This window comes from Octodon degus, unplaced genomic scaffold, assembly GCF_000260255.1.
Source record: "Octodon degus isolate 3935 unplaced genomic scaffold, OctDeg1.0 scaffold00326, whole genome shotgun sequence".
Taxonomy (NCBI): Eukaryota; Metazoa; Chordata; class Mammalia; order Rodentia; family Octodontidae; genus Octodon; species Octodon degus.
Window position 1 is genome coordinate 1,408,352 of NW_004524902.1, and position 19,414 is coordinate 1,427,765.

Genomic DNA, 19,414 nt, shown 5'->3' on the forward strand with positions numbered 1-19,414 from the left:
CTTTCAGTTTATGGAGAATGCAAAGAAACAGACAAAAGACACATAAGGAACCAAGAACAGGTAAAGAAGTACCTGTAGTTTTAAGCAATATTAATTTCAAAGTTTTAATTTCCTACTAGAGAATCTACTAAATAAGGCTAAATTTCCAAGCCTACTAGTATTTCTACTTTGTCTTTCAAATGCTCTCAGAAAACAAAGCTGTTTATAGGGCAGGTTAAGCCAAACCACAAAATCAAAACCATGGTCTCACTGCGGTAACTGCCCAGATATCCTTTCACATCAAGGTGCCAAGGCTGCTTCTGACTCTTTCTGAGCAGACATAACAAAACCCTTGGTTTTCCTCACCCCTGGGAACCTGATGCCTCTTCCCATGGTTTGCTTGTGTATAGATCTATTCTTCACACCTCTCCTTCAAGCCAATAAGCAAACATCCTTGTTTCTGGTACCCAGCTGTCACGTCTGCAAGTGTAGGACCAAGAAGCCAAAATCATCTTTTTCCAGCTAGTGTGTCACAGGCATATGGTGCCAGGGGACTAGGAAGCGCATCCAGTTTCCTGTGCAAAAAACACTGCCACTCCCCACCAGAAGTTCCCAACTCCCTTTCCACTCACTGTTTACGGTCTACTCCTAAGCCCGGTGCTCCCTACTCAACTTTTAACATGCTCCAAAAAACATTTATCCCTTAGAAAGCTTTGTCCCACTTAAGCTGTGACACCAGTCTAGAGTTGTTGTATCAGATATGTGATGATATAGCTGAATCCAGTTACAAGCAGACTTTGTGTTCTAGCACCTCCAGGATGGGTGGAACTGTGCAATAGCTTTCATGGAGACAAGTTCATTGTGATCATTTTGCACCACTTCACACTGTGATGCCAACTCTAGGTGTGCACATGCAGTACAAACTTATTAAATATCCCCAACAGGTGACTCCCATTAATCATCATAACAATTAACCTTGCTGACTCTCACACAATTCTTTCTCCCCAATAAATGCTTCATTAGACAACTTTGATATCTCAAGGTAATGGCCAAGACCAATGATGTGAACACACACACACACACACACACACACACACACACACACTCACTCACTTAAATTGTGTTTCCTTATTTTATTTATATTTAAAAGTATATGAATAGAGCTAGTTTGGATTCTGTGTAACCTCAAAATTGTGGTGTTGTCAAACTACACAGATTGTATCAATTTCCATCACACTTCTCTGCAAGATTATCTCTTTTTCTCCCAACAGTATTGATCATGAGAATCAATTTTGCAATAGAAAAAAGGCATCCCACTAAAATCAAGCTTTGTTGAATTGTTCTTTTTCTGAAGTTCACTACCACTCTGCCCAGAATGAAAAAGGTAATTAAACATTTTTGATAAAATGTCTTCCTATTCAACTCTAGCTGGCTAATGGGCCTTATTTAGTGATAACTATAAACAGATTTGGGAATAATTTAATGAATTTTACACTGGGACAATGAGTAGACAAGAAATAAGCATTGGCTGTAGATATACTATCATGAGGCTAATCAAAGGTAGTGGCCTTTCAGTTCTCATGAAAATAAATCCTATCTTTGTCATTTCACTTAAAATATTCTTTACAAAATAGAAGCGTTTTCAAAAGCCACAACCATTATCACTAAAAGATGTCTCTTGAGCAGCGGCACTGCCATACGATCTTGGATTAGAATGTCACTCTGGTGAAAAGAAAAGTCTAAATAAGGTTGTAGCCAATTTAAGTATGCTTCAGTGACAAATCACACTGTCACCATACACGCAATACACTTTCTACTTGTACCTTAAGCAAATTATTGCATGAATCCAGCATAATGTAACCAAAAGGTTCACATTTCCAAAACCAATGATGTTTCAGCCTTCCTTCTTATAGTGAAAGAGTTGCACATAAAGCAAAACTTTTAAAAATCAAGCCAAAAAGTAATAAGTAGTATAACTTTTGTACACTTTTTGTATACTTTTGTATACTATATTGTATGTATGATATGACACAATTTATAATATTATAAGAGTTACTTAACTACTCATTTTCCCCAATGGGCCAAAATATTTATTTCAAAATTATGCTTATTTTAATTGATTTTATTACAATCATATTATTAATTAGAATCCTTATGGACTTAAAACAGATACTGATACAAGTTTTTTTTTCTTTTTTTGGTAGAACTGGGGGTTGAACTCAGACCCTCACACTTACCAGGGAAGCGCTTATTCACTGAGCCATCTACCTTGCCCCTGATACAATTTTTTAAAAGACATAAAATTTTGAAAAAAGAAAGCAACATTCCCCTAAAGGAACGGTTGTCTTGGGAATAGTTCCTCCTTCAGACATGCTTATGATTTTGTACTATGTGCCTGCTCATGGTAACATTGCACGTGACCAGAGGATATTGTTTAGAGATGCTATATTAAATATTATAGACCCTTCATTTCTAGTGTTAAATATGCAGTATTTAAATACACTGTGAAATTGAAAGAAAAGTTCTTAATATTCAGGATTCATGAACACAATTTATGGTAATTCAAAACCAAGGAAAAAATGGAAATATTGGATAGACTATCACATATATGGAGAGAGACTCTTTAAATCTGGCCATTTTCTTATATAATTTTTTCACTTGAGCAATATTCCAACACATAGAAAGTGTACTTTTGGAGTTCATACAAACATATAACAATATCCACTATGTCTTGATATGTCAAGGAGAAACTGTGTTCAGGGAACTACAGTTTCTTTATTAATTCATATTAGAAAGGTGATTCCTGATCCTTACACAATACACATTTCCCTGTGCATTGAAAAATCATGCCTGACAAGACCATTCTTTCATAGACCAAGCAAGAAATATACACCAAACTGACAATGATTTAAGGATAAGCTTGGAGGTTTAGGCTAGGGGAAGCCTTCATGATGTTACAGTGATATGGATTATTGGTAGCAACCAATGAAGTAAAAAGAAAAAGGCTTTCTGGCCATTTTCACACTGTCCAGTGTTTTCTATCTAGCCTTCTCTCTCCTATGCTGAGCAGCTCTGGGCAGTTTTCTGGTACTCCCAGAAGGCTCAAGTTAGCGGTTCACGCACTATAGCCATCCACTACCAGAGCCCTTTCCTCCAGCTCAGCCTTATTTCTCACCGAACCTTCTTTGTTATCAGTCTCATTCAACCCTTGGCTTAGGAGAACCACAATGAGAGAAGCCACTCCAAGGGGCTGGGGAAATCAGCTGGACCGCCTTCTTCCCCGGTGGCCACAGACATAAGCACAGGACAGCTGCCCTCCCCACGTTTCCCTTCTTGGTGCTCTGGAACAGCAAAGGCATCTAACCTAGGCTGCTTAAAGACTGTAGGAAACCCAGCATTCAGCTCCGAGGGCCCATGGAACTGACTGATGTTCCTGTGAGAGAGTGCGCTCATGGTGTGACTTATTCTCTGGTTTCTAGGAGAGAATGGCAGGAACTCTCTAACTAGCTTTCTGGGTATTGTGCAGATTTGCACCCGCCCACTGAAACACCTGAACCCTGAGTGCAGAGGTAGTACTGGTAAGAGTGGCATTTAACAACACAGTACTAATTATGAACTTTCCACAACTGAAACATCACATATGTCTTAAGGATTTATTATATAAGAAAGTGCAGCCTGTCTCTACTCCTCAAAACATGCCTCCACTTATAAATCTATATACACTCCATGAGGTTCACAATCATTTTGTAGTTCAAGAAAGACTACTTCTTTTAAGCAGCCAAGATAAATGGAAAAAAAAACAACAAAAAACAAAACTTTATCTTGTTCTTTTGGGAAATAACATTTGCATAAATTTTTCAATGCAACTTAAATGACACTTAAGTTCATCAAACTGATTTAAAATATCGATGGTGTATTTACAAGTTACCTATAAAATTCAGCACAGGACAAACTATTCCTGGGCAAAGTGGATCAATTTCTTGACCTTACTAGGGAAAAGGGTTAATCATTTTGAGAAAACTTCAATGAACGCCAGAGTTTTAATAAAGTAGTAAAATCATAATTTTCTTCCAGCTTTCAAAACAATTTTGCTAAGTTGATTGATGAGAATGGCACTTTTTATTTTTGTAATATATATATATATGACTTTCTACCTAAAATTTGTTCTCCATGTAATTGTTGAGCAGAAAGAAATTTATAGATCTTTTTCTCTGTATGTTTTAATTTTTTTTAAAAATAGTACTATTTTTTAATGTATTTAGTTGCTACAGGGTCCCACCAGGATGCTCGGACTCAGTGATCCTCCTGCATGCAGATGGGATTTCAGACCTGTGCCACCATGCTGGACTCCGTGGCCAGCTCAGCCTGCCCTGGGGGTAGGGCTGGTGCAGCGCAACATGTGGTGCCAGGGATTGAACCACAGTCCCCACACTTACCTAAGCTTGCCTAAGCAGGTGCTTATTCCGCTGAGCTATCTCACTGGCCTCTTCTCTGTGTATGTTTTAAACATATGAGAAAAGTACACAAACAAAGCACTTCTGTATCTCTAGGCCAAGTTGCCAAGGAGAAGGTGTTCAAGGAAAGTGAGCATCTTCAAAGAAAGCAGGCAGGAGTTGGTGCAATCTAGCACACAGTGTGTGCCTCCAAGACTCAGGCACCCTACTCCCCACTGCGGCAGTCCATTAAGGAGACACTGAAGGTCAGGATGCAGTAGAAGGAATACAGTGCAGCTTTGTACTATCTCCCAGTGCTATTTATTCAAATAATCTGCAGTTTTATAAAAACTAACATTAAAAACTAAGGCTAAGTAGGATAAACCAGATACAGAAGGTTAAAGACATCATGATTTCTCCATCATGAGAAACCAAATATAAATAATTTAAAGAGAAAAAGAGAGATGGCAGCAACCTGGAAGGCAGACTCTGTACAGACAGCTGGGATCTGCAGAGGGGGGAAAGGGGAAAGCCCAGGGGTGGAGAGTGAAAACGATCAAGATTTGATATATGAATATGCCAAGTCACCAGAATGAATGTGTATGTGCCAGACACATACTAATAATTAAAAAGAAAGTTAGCACATACTAAAAATAAACTATATTTTTCTGATAATGCCTAATGTGTTCTGATAATCACCTTTATTTTTTATATCTAAAGAAATAACCCAGAGGTAACAATAACAAAAACCTTGATCAATAATTTTATTTAACATCCCAATAGACCTAACTTCACATGCATTGCTACTCAACATAGATATATAGATATAATTACTACCCTTATTTAATCAAAGATGTCACCAAAGGTCAGAGACACCAGTCTCCAACATTAAGAAACATGTTGGAGCTCAAAGCCACCCAAGGCTTCTGATTACAAGACTGGGTTTATTCTCAGAAGCCCAGGCACTGCAAAAATCCCTCAAAATAAACTAGACTAACCCTGTAACTTTTGAAATTTGTCAGAGTGTGTTTTCTACCCTAGTGATTGTTCACTACCCGTGATGTCAAATTCTTATTCAAATACAAAGGAAAGATTTTTTAAAATTTGTTGATCACTCACTACATACTAGGTCTCAAAATTTTTATGGATTTCCTATGTTTTCTAACAAATGCATTAGAATTCTCTCCCATCTTACACTGGTACTATTATGTTTGGGAAAAAATAGTCATAATTACTTTTTTCGCTTTGCTTTTGAAAGTATTGCATATATATGAGCAGAAGTGCTGATTTCTTATGCCAGTTTGGGGTATTTGTGAAGAAAATCTAAGCTACAGATTGTTTTCAAATATAAAACAATGCTAGTGTAAGATCGTGAGGACAGTTGAGCTCTGGGATCCCTTGGCAACTTTTCTTTATACTTATGGATACTAAACTTAATAACTCATGAAATTGATATAATGTCATACTTCATTGACATTTAATAAAACATTTATTCATCTAGATGTTTAGCTTTTTATTTTCATAGTTTCTAGGCAATGAGTTTTTTCCTGGTCTCAAACAGCTGGGGGAAGGGAGGTACTAGAATTCTGTAGCTCCTAGCAAAATGTTCTGATACCTTGTAAATACAGTGGCCTGATCATAGTGCCAGGCATTTTATAGATCTCATCTTTTGAGAACTTCTGTCCAGTTAAAAAGAAAGAAAAAGAAAGCATGCTGGGCTGCAGATACCACAGCAAAACAGAAAAAACACAGAAAATCTATAAATGCAAAGGCTGGTCCCCTGGGGAACTGCTAGCACATCAGCAATTTCATTGTTCCTATATCTGAATAATAACTGAGTTCAGGGAGAGAAATTTTCCTGAAGATAAAGGATGAATTGGAAAAGAATCATTGATGAAGTTCTTTTCTTTAGAAATATTACTAGTAATTTTAATCAAGTAAGGAATTGACTTGTTTTTTAAGAAGCGTGCCATTATTGATTTATTAGGAAAGAAAATATCTCATGCTACTGTAAGATCTTAAGTACAGGTAAGCTCTGTGATCCCTTGGCAACTGTTCTTTAAATTTAAAACTATTCTAAAGGAAAAGGTTTATGTTTTTAATGCATTTAAAATATTTAAAACAATACAGATCACTCAATATTTCCCTTCCCCTAAGCATTTTGAAGGCAGTGGGCGGGCAGCTCTGATTTCCCATGCAGGATGGGCCCCGGGATCAGTAGGCCCCTTGCCCAGGGAAAGCCAACAAGGAGGGTGCTGCAGGTGCAAAAGCATCAGCAGTGTGGGAGCAGCAAGGGGCCAGATTAATGTTAAAAGGAGGTCATACGGGGAGCTTGCTAGGCAGCAGATTTCACTGTTAAAGAAAGGAGGTACAGAAATGGAATGAGAAGCCCAGATGGCATCCTAGGGGCTTAGGTTAGGTTGGCATCAGCTGGCACTGAACACTTTCTGGTAGCAACATAAATGTGTACATGTCTACGTCAACTCTCTAGTCAGGAGAACCTAAGGGTAGTTGCATCTCAACACCAACTACCACCCACATACAAGATTGTACCTCCAATCTAGAAAAAAGACAGTAGGGAGCTTAGGAGGAACAGCTGATCCAAAGGCTAGGTCAGGAAAACCTGAGGTGATACTGAAATGAACCCTCTGCCATAAAGCAAGCACTGGAAAATAATAGAGATGGAAAAAGTACAGCAATACAGCTGGAAGGGATGCAACAGCCAAATGTGGAACATTTTGTGTGAAGGACCACCTGAGTGACTCTCCTTGAAGGAGAGCAACTGTCTCCATTTTGGCTGGACTTAGCCTATTTCCAGGTATTGATGTGTGCAGAGTTGGCTAGGACTTTTCCTTATCCCTTCAATTGGCTTTAAGCAATGCAAATCGGTCCAGCTGAGGTGCTGATGCAGAGTCTGTGAAGCGAAGATGACAGGCAGTGTTTCCCTGGTCCCCTGGAGCCCCTGAATAAAACATATGTGAACCAAGGGGAGGCGAGATGGTGAGCCATGCTCCGCACTGTGGGCTTGGATTGAGCCTCAAGACAGGAGGCTATGATTTCCCATGGCTTTAAAGATTGTACATCAGAGCTGAAGCACCAACCCCAAAACATACTATGGCCATTGTGTTATGCAGATGTCTCTTTCTACATATCTTTCACTCTACATATTGCAGAGGTAATTGAAGGCCTCCTACCTACCCCAGCTCACAGCACTCACCTACTGCTCACCATTCTCACAGTCACTAATCCTCAAGCCACTCTTTTCTTCATATATTAATTAAACCTGCACTCAGCTCTGAATCCAGACTTCTCTTCCAGCTAGCCACCACTGTAGCTAGACTTAGGTCCTGAAGCTCCCCATAACTACAAATATGCCTTGGTGTCTTTATTCTCACCATAGATTATACTAGAAGGGGTAGATTGGAATTAACTCACTAGGATTCCAATAACTTTTCCATGGGATTACAAATATAAACTTCCTGTGCCATGAGGAGGACTGGGAAGGGCTTTCCATAATTTTGAATCTCCAAAACCAAGTAATATAAAGTACTGATGAATGAAATGGTATTTTTTTAGTCCGTAATGATATAAATAAATAAATACACTGAAATTTGATGAAGAATATAACAGTTACATAACTTTGATCTCTGGGATAGACAGCAAGCAGAGGGTCTCCCACCCATTATCTGCAAAAGAAGATGCCTCAGATCTGCATTAAGTTGTGAATATATTATATGGCAAAGTGACCTTTCTGTAGTAAGTTCATTAATCACTAATCTTAAAAATAGGGAATCTGGGGCCGGGGAGATGGCTCAGCAGAATAAGCGCTTCCCTGGCAAGCACAAGAGCCTGATTTCAATCCCTGGTTCTGCCAAGAAAAAAAAAAAGAAAGAAAAAAGGAATCTATCTATCTTGATTGTACTGTAGCGAAATAAGAGATACGAAATATGAGAAATATTTGGCTTATCATTATTGGCTCAGAGATTTAGAGGCCCCATGTGCCAATGGGTTGACCAGAGGTTTCTAGATATTTTCTGTAAGTTTGAAATTGTTTTCTTATAATAATCAATCTAAATTACAGATAATGATGATAATGATATGCGCTACCAATATAACTTACAGTTCATAAAGAAATTAAAAACCTATTGTGTTAGTGGGTTGCTATTACTTAACACAGTAATGTTTTTCAAGCCTAGCACCAGTCTACACTGTATTTGTTAGAGTGAATCTCCACAGAATGATATCAATAGCAAAGAGAATTATAGTGAAATAAAATAACATTTTAAGTGTGTGTGTGTGTGTGTGTGTGTGTGTGTGTGTGTGTTGCTGAGGATCAAACCCTGGGACTCATGCATGTTAGGCAAGAGCTTCATCACTAAATCTTACTCCCATCTCTATAATGCACATATTTTTTAAACTGAAAAGTTTGCAAGGAAAGCTAATTCCTAACTAGATAACCAGAAACAATCTCACTCAAAGCCCAAGATGAAGAACAGCATTATTCAAATCTTGTCCAGCCTTCTTCAAGAATCTGGCAGTCTTTCTCGAAATATGAAAGTAGGAAAAACAAAACATAAGAAACATAAAGATCAATTCTTTTTCAAATTGAATCTTCACACTGTCCACATCACAAACTCAGCTAAAGACTTGAGGATGTAAACTCATCATTGCTCTTTAGCATTGAAAATTCCAATCACTGCACATGCAAGACTCTTGCATAGTCTTAGAATACATGCACCAATGACAATATATAATTCATTTAGTGTCTTTTATAGACAATGTCCTATAGATGACAAACTACACAAATTTATGTGTACCCTGCAAATATGTTCAACTTACAATCTAAAGAGTAAATAATATTACTTGAAAAAGTATATGTGGTTTCTGATATTTTATATATTAAGCTTGTTTTTCTCTATATGTGTAGATTTTGTTCAATATACATTTTGTTACAATGAATTTATACAGAACAACATGGTCATCTTAGACTGGTGAAGAGCAAATAATTTATGGCAAAGACATGAAGAAACTGAGTGTGTGGAAAACTCCTAATAAATGAGCTTATTTAGATGATGAAACACAATACAATTACAAAATAATCTTTAACAAAACACTTAACAAACTTTTCATTAAAAAGTGAACATATTTTAAAAATTCCTCATGTTAACACTCCTGGGAAACACCTTTAAGGTTTTTTCACATTGATGTATAATTCATATTACAATTTAACATTGTCTTATGGTAATAAAAATGACATAAAAATCTACCATTTTAACAACAGAGTTCACATTGTTGTGACACAGATAAGCAGAATATTTACATCTTGCCGAGTCAAAACTTAGGGCCGATTTAACAGCCCCCCATTTACCCTCCTTCCTGGTACTGGTTATCTTCACTCTACTTTCCATTTCTATGAATTTTAACAACTTTAGCTATTTTGTATAAGTGGAACCAAACAGTACTGTTCTTTCTGTGATCAGCATATTTCACTTAGCACCACCCCACACAGTATGTTCATTTTGTACCCCATAGCCAGATTCCGGACAGAGGCTAACCAGTACTCCCTGGAGGATGGACACACCTGCACTGGTTATCCATCTGTCACTGGGCATTAGCATGTCTTCCATTTGTCCGCTCTTGTCCGTGGTGGTGCTGTGGGCACATATTTTGAGACCCAGCTTAGAATCATTCTGGCTACTCCTGAAGTGGTATTGATGTATTACACAGCAATTCTAATTTCACCGTTTTAAGGAAATCCATACCATCTTTCATAATGAGTGCACTATCTTACAGTCTTACCAACAAAATACAGGAGTTCCAATTTTTCTTTTTTTTCTGATTTTGTTTACTTCAATAGATTTTTATTTAACAGTTTCAGACTGCACTTGATCTCCTGTAGCTGAAACTGTACAAGAAAACACAGACAATGGAAGGCTGCTGCACTGTACTTGTCTTCGCACCACGTCTTTTGGCTTTATAGGCCGCTGCCAAGTTGGCAGTCTTACACTTTTGTTTTATTGAAAACTATTTCAACTATTTTGGGTTATTTTCATTGCATATAAATTTTAAGAAAGGCTTATCATTTTTATACAGTATCTGTTATAATTCTCATAGGAAATATTTTGAATTTATGTATCAGTTGGGATAAAATTGTCCTTTAAAAAAATTGAGCTTTCCAATCAACGAACATAGGGTTTTCTCTATATCCTGTCTGTCTGTCTGTCTGTCTGTCTGTCTGTCTGTCTGTCTGTCTGTATAGCTAGCTAGGCTATCCTATATAACTGTCCTGTTTTTATTTCATCTTAATTTGTAGGGGATAATTTTTGTATATATAAAGTTTTGATTGATTATTCTGATTTTGCTTTCTTCAATAATTAGTGTCATTCCAGGGTTCTCTTGCCTAGATTGATTTTGATACTAAGTGAGCTGCTAATGCCATACTCCTTCAGCCCATTAAATTTACTCTGACAGAATTAAAATTGATTCCTTTTTAGAACTAGAGAAAACAATCCTAAAACTCATTTGGAGCCAGAAGAGACCTAGAAGAGCAAAAGCAATTCTGGGCAACAAAGGCAAGGCAGGAGATATTACAATCCCTGAACTGGAATTATACTACAAAGCTACTATGATAAATTCAGCATGGTGTTGGGGAAAAAAGAGAGACCTTAGGATCAGTGGAACAGAATTGAAGATACGAACACAACTTAAAGGACACTTTAAACCACCTTATCTTTGAACACCAAACATGTTCATTAGAAGAAAGAGTCTAATAAAAGTTGCTGGAAAAAAACTCGTTTCCACATGATGAAGAATAAAACTAGACCCATGTCTATCAACAATTTTTCCATGTCTTTGTCAAATTGATAGTTCTTAGTGGGGGGGTTGATAAAGCTATCTTAATAAATGAAAAATGCAGATGTGTTCCTAATTTATAAGCTAAATAGGATGTTACTTTATCACATCTGTATGAAATATTATGTGAAATTTTAAAGAAAATACTAAATATATTTTGGAATGTATAGAGGTCAACCATTTTGTGGAATATCACTGTTAGACTCAAGAAAAGAGATTGTTGGCTAGAATCCCAAGTAGTCAATTGTTATACCATGAAATCTACTAAATTAAGAAAGGCTGTATCAATACTATTGCTTTGATAAGGGATACTATAGCAGAAGTAGCCAGAGAAATGTCCTGTATATGTAAGATTATGTCCACAAAAGATATCATATGGTAGAGGGTAATACAAAAATTCTCAGTTGATATTTCCAAAACCCCTAAAGTAAAACTTGATCTATGAGAGTATCTATGAAAGATACAGTCAGAATTAATATAAGACCATATTGTATCTTCTTAAATCCAGTTGATGCTAATAACAAAACAAATGTAAACTTCTATTTTACACCTTCTGAGATGTGGTGTCGTAATTTTGATAGGTTTCTCCGTTTATTTTATTGTCAGTAATTTCTCTCTGTTATATAGTTTGTGACTGTTATAGATTTGAAGATTCAAAATTTAATTATGAAATGTTCCTAGATACAAACTTCTTTGTGTTTCTGTAGGGTATCCTGACAATATGGGTCAAAAAACAAAACAAAATATGATAACTTTTTCAGATATTTTACATCTGGAATTATCTTAATAAAATTATGAAATCATCAAATTATGATCTAAAGATAGTCACGTACTGTTGTTTAAACAAAACATAAGCAATTTCAATTGCTTAACAATAAGAACTTAGCTAATTAATGCACATTTATATATTGAAATGTACACAGCCATTAAGCATAATGCTATTGCTTTATGGTTTGATTTATTAATACTTTTTATGATTTTCATGCACGTTTATAACTTCAATATATTTGTCATTACTCTCACCACTCTAGTGGTCCATATATTGTCAGTTTGGCTGGATCATGTTGGTAGCTCTGTACCCTGGGCAGTGAGGGCCTCGCCCTAGGTCAGGGAGGGCTTGCCCCAGAGGGAATTAGCACAGAAAGGCTATCCACATGGGTTGAGTAAGGATTCAATGTTCCGCTCCCTCAGAGGAACTTTGGTCTGCACAGTCAGCTTAGACATCATCTCCTGGCTTCCAGAGCAGATCTTTGGTCTCTGGTTTTCTGGAGATGCTTCAGCTGTCCGTTACAGATCAGAGTTCTCCACAGACCCATTGGCCAACTGACAGAGACTTACACAAAACACTGCTGTGAATTTCAGACCTTAGGACTGAATTCTTCAGTCTCAGGTGGGCAGACGCCCTCTGCAGGCTTCCTCATCTGACTCTGCATCTGACAATCGTAAGCCAATCTTATAATTTCTCATATACTTGTACATCTTGTGTTATATCTGTTCCTTGTATTATATCTGTTCTTCTAGTAAAACCCTAATATAACCACCCACTTGTTCATGCTTTATTAATACGAAAAGGCATCCATAACATGCTGCCAAGTGGTAAAAGTAAGACAGAAGCCACAGAGACCAGTACACAAGAACTGCCCCTGTGGGCAGCAACAAGAGAGATAGTTCAGCTGTACATGTAATGAATTCAATTAGCTCATTAAAACTCATTGTCTGTAAAATTAAACACCTATGTATACACAACTTACATTCAGAAATACTAGATAATTACGCTGAATTAGGAAAGCAACTGGAATGTTGTCATATTGTTTATATTTGTCTTCTAAATTTTCTGTAATAAATGCATATTGACTGTGTCATGTAAAATAATAGGGGAGTGAAATCTAGCTTGGGCATGAAGATTCACGATAGCTAACTGTGCAGCCTGCTAGCTCTTTACATTCTGATAAAGGGAAAGAGAAATCAACATGGCCTGTAAGAAGTGCTCCTGTACCATTGAGAGAAGTTTCATGCATAGGAAAAGACCATTCATAGGCTTACTTTGCTTTTTGCTTTTTGTTTTGCGGTACCGGGGATTGAACTCGGGGCCTTGCGCTTGCCAGGCAAGTGCTTATTCTACTGAGCTATCTCTCTGGCCCTTTACTTTGGTTTTTATTCTTATTTATTTATTTGGTACAGGGTCTCACTACACAGCTCAGACTTATACTGATTCTCCTGTCTCAGCCTCCCCAGTACTGGGATTATAAGCATGCATCACCACACCTGGTTTTGGGGTTTGCATAGTGCACCCTGTGTTCCAGGGCTGGCACAGCATAGGACATCAGGGGTCAAACTCAGGTTCTTGCCCTTGACAGGTATGCACTTAGACCCCAAGCTATCTATCTCCTTAGCATTTACTTTGGCTTTAAGGTCTTAAAGGTCTTAAAGTTTCAAATTCCACAACTTCTTTACCCTTAAGGTTTTGGCAACAATTCACAAGTTATTAGCGTAATATATTGTAACAGTTCCTTAGAAGAGGATTTCCATTTACCAATGGCCCAAATTTTTGAAACTTTAACTCTTATGTTTATAATCAACCATTTCAAAAATTGCCATCTGACAAATCAAACTGATAAGACAGGGAGATTGATAATGCCAAATTATAAAAACATACATAAAATATTTAATGTTCCAAAGCTATAAAGACAGTTGGTAAGACTTCAAATTAAAATAACAGATCTAAGTCAATTACTGTTTCACCCTTGAAAATGGAAGCTACTATGTTATTTAGCAGGGTAAATTTTCTTACACAGTAAAAACCCTTAAAATACCAGGTATTTTATTATGGCTTGTTAGGCAGTGAAAATAGCACCATAGAGGATATCAGCCCAATGTCTGACTGGATTGCTAGTGCCACTAAAGGCCACCGCAAGCCCCATCCATGCTACGAAAGAAGCCTCAGGAGTAGGAAGGGTAGGGCACTAGGCTTTATGAGAACATGGCCAGTGTTTCAGCTGTACACATAGCCTCACCTAAATTTTAACTGAATTTTTCTCTACCCAATGCTTAATTAGGCAGGCATAGCACCTCGAATCATTGCTTTATTCAATCCTGAATCCTTTTCAGATTATTTCTATCCAGTAGCACCATAATTCACACAGGTGCTCACACAATTCATCTATGCAGGCACAAACAAAATATTATTTGATTGAATTTTGGGTGTCTTCTACAAGTTACAGTAACAATGTAGAAAGGTTTTCCATATCGGTGCAGCCACATATATTTTTAAGATACAACATGAGAGTGAGGATATGGTTAAGCCCTAGGAAGAAGCTCCGCGTGGAGACAATGAACATCACTGCCTCCTTGCTCTCCTTCCTACCACCCTAGGCAGCTGATAACATAGCTGGCACTAATAAATCTTAGCAATAAGCTCACCTGCTGCTTCCCTTCCTGCTTCCCTCCCTCCCTCCTCCTTCCATCTCTCCCTTTCTGCCTCTTCCACTCTCCCTCCCTAGCCCTGTCTTTCCTTCTTTTAAGGCAGGCTTAATTGCTCATCCTATTGGTGTTACATCAGCTTGACAGGCTCCGAGTCACCATGCTGGCTTCATCTCCTACCTGCCTAAGAAACACATACCAGATACCAGAGACAGCAGCAGCTCACTTGATAGAGCCTTTAATCTTCCCCCTGACTGGAAAATTGAAAAGTGAAGGAGAAAACTGTTGCCTTTTTTATTTAGAACACCTTGTTTATACCATCCTGGGAAGAAAGATGAAATAGGTTTAATTGTACTCCAGAGTCTATTTTAAACATGATTATTATTTGCCTCTTTATTAGGAAATCTAAAAAAGTATTCCATAGCTTTAATAGAGATATAGCTGGAGACCCTTCATATTGCATAGATCCACCAGAACAGAGAGCTGAAGTTTATCTGTACCATGAATAAAGACACTAAGATCCAGCACCAGTATTATCATCTGCCTACCCAGAAAAAAACTATTCACAGAAGATAAATACATACTGGCTGCAGACACTGAGTGCATTTCCCAGATACCACCACAGCAACACTTCCTCTGCTGAGAGGTTATAAAGTATTCAGAGGGATTGTTTTTCTTTTTTTTTTTTTATTGCGGTAACACAAGCCAGTCAAGATTTAAGGCATTAAATTCTACAGGCAATGTCAAATTTTAGTTTCCGCTCAACACACCAACACCAAATTTTTCTTTTTCAATTTATTTTTCATAACATAAACTTTTTGTTCTTCTAATTACTCATCTTTATATTTCATTATAGAAAACTGCCTAACTATAAAATACAGCAAAATTACTCCTCTTAAGATAAATCAGTGTGTCAAAATAGAGACTAGCAATCACAGCCAGGCAGTAATGCTCCCAAAGTTCACAAAGATCAGCTTTGCCTTAGTTTTCCCTGAAAAGATTTTACTTTCCTGAAGATTAGAATTTTTAAAATATAGGATAATGTGTAAAAGTTGCTTCTGCCAGAAGGAATTGGCTCTTTAAGTAACGTATAAAGCAGCTTTTGAAGGCAGAGTAGATACACACCAGGGCAGAGACTTCTGCACAGACTGTCATAGCATGAAAATGGGAGGAAGAACAATTTCCTTCTTAGGAGGCATGAGACTCAAAGAAGATGCCCTTAGAGAAATGTCAAACTAGCCTGAGTCTCAATCAGAACACAGGGGGCAAATGTCCAGCATCTGAGGATTGGTGAATGAACACAGCTCACAGCTCACACAAACTCAGGAAGTGTCACCATCTACTCACATGGGAGTTCCAAACAGACCTTTGATGTGGTCTAGCTAAAGCTTAAAAACATTTTTTTTACAGTAGTGGCTCATTATTAAAAAACTCTAGGTATAGTCACAGTGAGAAAGTATGAGGTGGGAGACACAGAGCATAGATACGAGATGTAAGTACATAAAAGCATGACCGAAGTAGATTTTGAGAAGCAGATAAGAAATAATGATCCATTGAGTGAGGGTATCATTTTATTTTATATAAAAAAAAAGTTCCACAACTGCCTGGTATGAGAGTGATCTCTTACTTTCAGCTCTATTTATGATAAAAACTAAGCTACCTTTCCATCAAACCATCTTCAAAAGTATGCCCTTTCTCAAGGTCAAACTGCATTATAAATTAGAATAGTAAATATGATCAAAACAAGAACAATCAATATTTAAGCTGTTTGGGTGAATCAATCCACAATTTTAAAGAGTAGGCTATCTTAATAATTTTAATATTTTGATCCAATCTTACTTAATTTTGAGGATTTTGCTTTTGTGGTTATGCTTTAATCCACTCCTCATGGTGAACAGTAGTATTTCTCTGGCTATACTGTAGCCAAACAGCCGAAGTAGTTTAGCTAATTAAACAAGTATATAAAGTATTCTCAAAGAAATCATAATTGTTTCTATTAACTAAATCAGGTGGTTAGAAGCTGTCTTAGTTACTTTCTCATTGCTGGAACAAAATACTTGACAACCTCAAGTTGCAGGAGAAAATGTTTATTGTACCTCACAGAATGAGAAGGTTTAGCCCATAGTTGGCCGGCTTCAAGGCAGGGGCAATGCAGAGGGCCATGATGGAGGAGAAACACTTGATGGCACGGCATGCAGAAAACAGAAGCCTGTCTCATTCTTTTTGGCTTTTATTCCATAAACTGTCTACATCTGTTGGTTGGTGCCACCCATAGCTATGGTAGCTCTTCCCTAAATCCATCACCACACTCAAAATTACAGCAAATCAGTGGACTAATCCAATGATGAGTATCACACACCCACAGTCCAGCCACCCTCCGAATTCCCATCCACAACATCATGAAGCTTTGGGGGACATGGAGATGTAAGCCACAACAAGAGATAAGACCTTTAGTGAACTTGGTCACTACCCTACAGAATGTGACAGCTCCCAAGGTTAAAAGAAAAATAAAGTCATCATCCACCCTTTATCACACAAAGGAACACAAGCCCAAAACAGTCTTGCTTGGGCACTCTCTGGAAACAGGTATCTACACTGAGCTGTTTTCCATGAAGACAACAGTGGAACACATGTAGTTGGCAAGTGCCTGTTATTGAAACAAACAACAGGAGTGACAGATGAGCCACGGAGCAGCCATGAGCCCTTGGCACATGCTGCACTGAAAGATGACGCTGGAGAGCGGAGGCCTGTGCTCCCCATGTGGGGTCACCAGAGACTGCTGGCAGGCTCTTCCTGAATGGAACAGTAAACGCCTCGACCATGCCCCCTTCACTGCACTTAGACTTTCACAAAATGCACTACAAAAATTGACTGTACTCTATTCACATGCCTTACTCCAGTGAGACTCGGCGTCCCATGTCCACAATGCTAATAATATTAGGTACAGTTTCTGAATATTGAATTGTCCTGAATTATAATGTAGAAAAGAGCTATAAATGGAGTGCAAGCTGGAAGCACTGCATGAAAATAAGGTTTGGGAATAAACTTTTTAAAAGTTGCTTCAGTATCTGGGACATAGCTAATCTTTAAAGTAAATACTTCACTCTTTTTACTATTTTGTTGCTCTAGTTATACAAAATAAGGTGACATGGATTCTCAGATTTGTATTAATGTGACTCTTACATTGAAGAAGAAATAGGTTTTAGAGTTTCAATTCTAGCATAAATTATAATTGCATATTATATAATTGTATATGTATAATTATACAATTTAGTGGATATTTCTGACTGTTCAATTTTTGCTCTTTATCAAATATTCTGAATGTAATTATGAGGCTAATTATCATTAACTATAGAACCTTCATACATTACTTCTCTGCTTAAAATCAGCAATGCTTCTCTATTGAGCATTCCAAAATTCATGATGCTTATAGCTGATTTTTTGATAGCTCTGACACCTCTTCAGTCCCTGAAATATCCATCATATATCCTGAAAAGTACTCTAGTGAGAGATATCTTTCCTCTGTTTCAGTATCTTGTGAATATGTGTTTTTGTCAACTTTGCTATAAGGTAAATAACTTGAGGGCAATGACATCACTTAGCCGCTGGGAATGTGCTATGTGGATGGTGCTGAGTTATCCTCCAAATTTACTACTCAACTGTCTCCATCGCACACAACACACAATCAAAGTCAAGTCAAAAGCAAGCACTAAAGTAATATGCATTAATTTGTATTTTAGTATAATAGACTCAGTGGTGGCAAACCTGTGTTATCATAGAAGGCTCTAAAAGTTTCACCACCACTAGATTTTATAGACCAGAATAGACACTGGTACTGAAGTTGTGAATTTATTCCAGTTTTAATTATCTGTGTATATGGGAAGCAATTTTGCTACTATGCAATTATTTTAGGTAGTGAAAGATTTATTGTACTTATGTTAACTGACATAATGGGCAACAAGTATGTTAGTAACTCACATCTCTTTTTAGAGCTATTCTGTCTGCACAGAGATAGAAAACAAAAAAAAATGAAATGAAATAAATCAGACATACAAACATAAATTCATACAGCATGAAATATCTTATATGAGAAACCTAACATATAAATAAAGAGAAAAATAAAAGATAGATAACAAGAAATAGGGAGATGGATCTTTTCAAATTTTCTTTAATATTTTTATTTATTTGTTACAGGGTCTTGCCATGCAGCTCAGACTCTTAGTGATCCTCCTGTCTCAGCCTCCCCAGTGCTGGGATCACAGGCAAGAGCCACCATCCCTAGTTTTGGTGGCTGGGATGGTATGCTCAGAGCAGAGCTGGCACAGCATGAGGTACCAGGGATTCAAATCAGGCCTTTGTGTTTACCAGGCAGGGGCTTGGACAGCTGAGCTATCTCCCCAAAACCAGATCTTCTGAAAACAGTAAGGGACCAAGAGAAGGGTGGAGAGGTTAAATGGGAAGAAAAGAATTGAGATGTGTTATGGCCACACACCAACTCCACACAAGGAATGCAGTAACCATGTACTGCAGACAAGCACTAAGAGAAAGCAAGCACAACACACAGTTTAGGGTTATTTGGAATCTCTAAAAGCTCTGGATAGAAGCAATGATCTTAAAATATTTTCAAAGCGTACAACACAGCATTCCATTTTCACACTCCATTTTCCCAGCTGGGCAGAATGGCAGTTTAAATACACACACACACACACACACACACACACACACACACA

General features: G+C 37.5%; 2 protein-coding genes across 2 annotated transcripts in view; one reads left to right on the top strand and one right to left on the bottom strand.

The window, feature by feature from the left end:
* Nucleotides 1-19,414, bottom strand: part of Znf804b (zinc finger protein 804B) — a 660,912-nt gene that overhangs the window by 597,623 nt on the left and 43,875 nt on the right. The gene's annotated exons all lie outside the window — the stretch shown is intronic.
* The window catches only part of Tex47 (testis expressed 47), a 9,864-nt gene continuing 7,860 nt past the window's right edge, over nucleotides 17,411-19,414 (top strand). Inside the window, exon 1 of the mRNA XM_012513125.2 lies at nucleotides 17,411-17,583. Within this exon, the coding sequence (XP_012368579.2) occupies nucleotides 17,411-17,583 (173 nt within the window). The remainder of the gene's footprint in view (nucleotides 17,584-19,414) is intronic.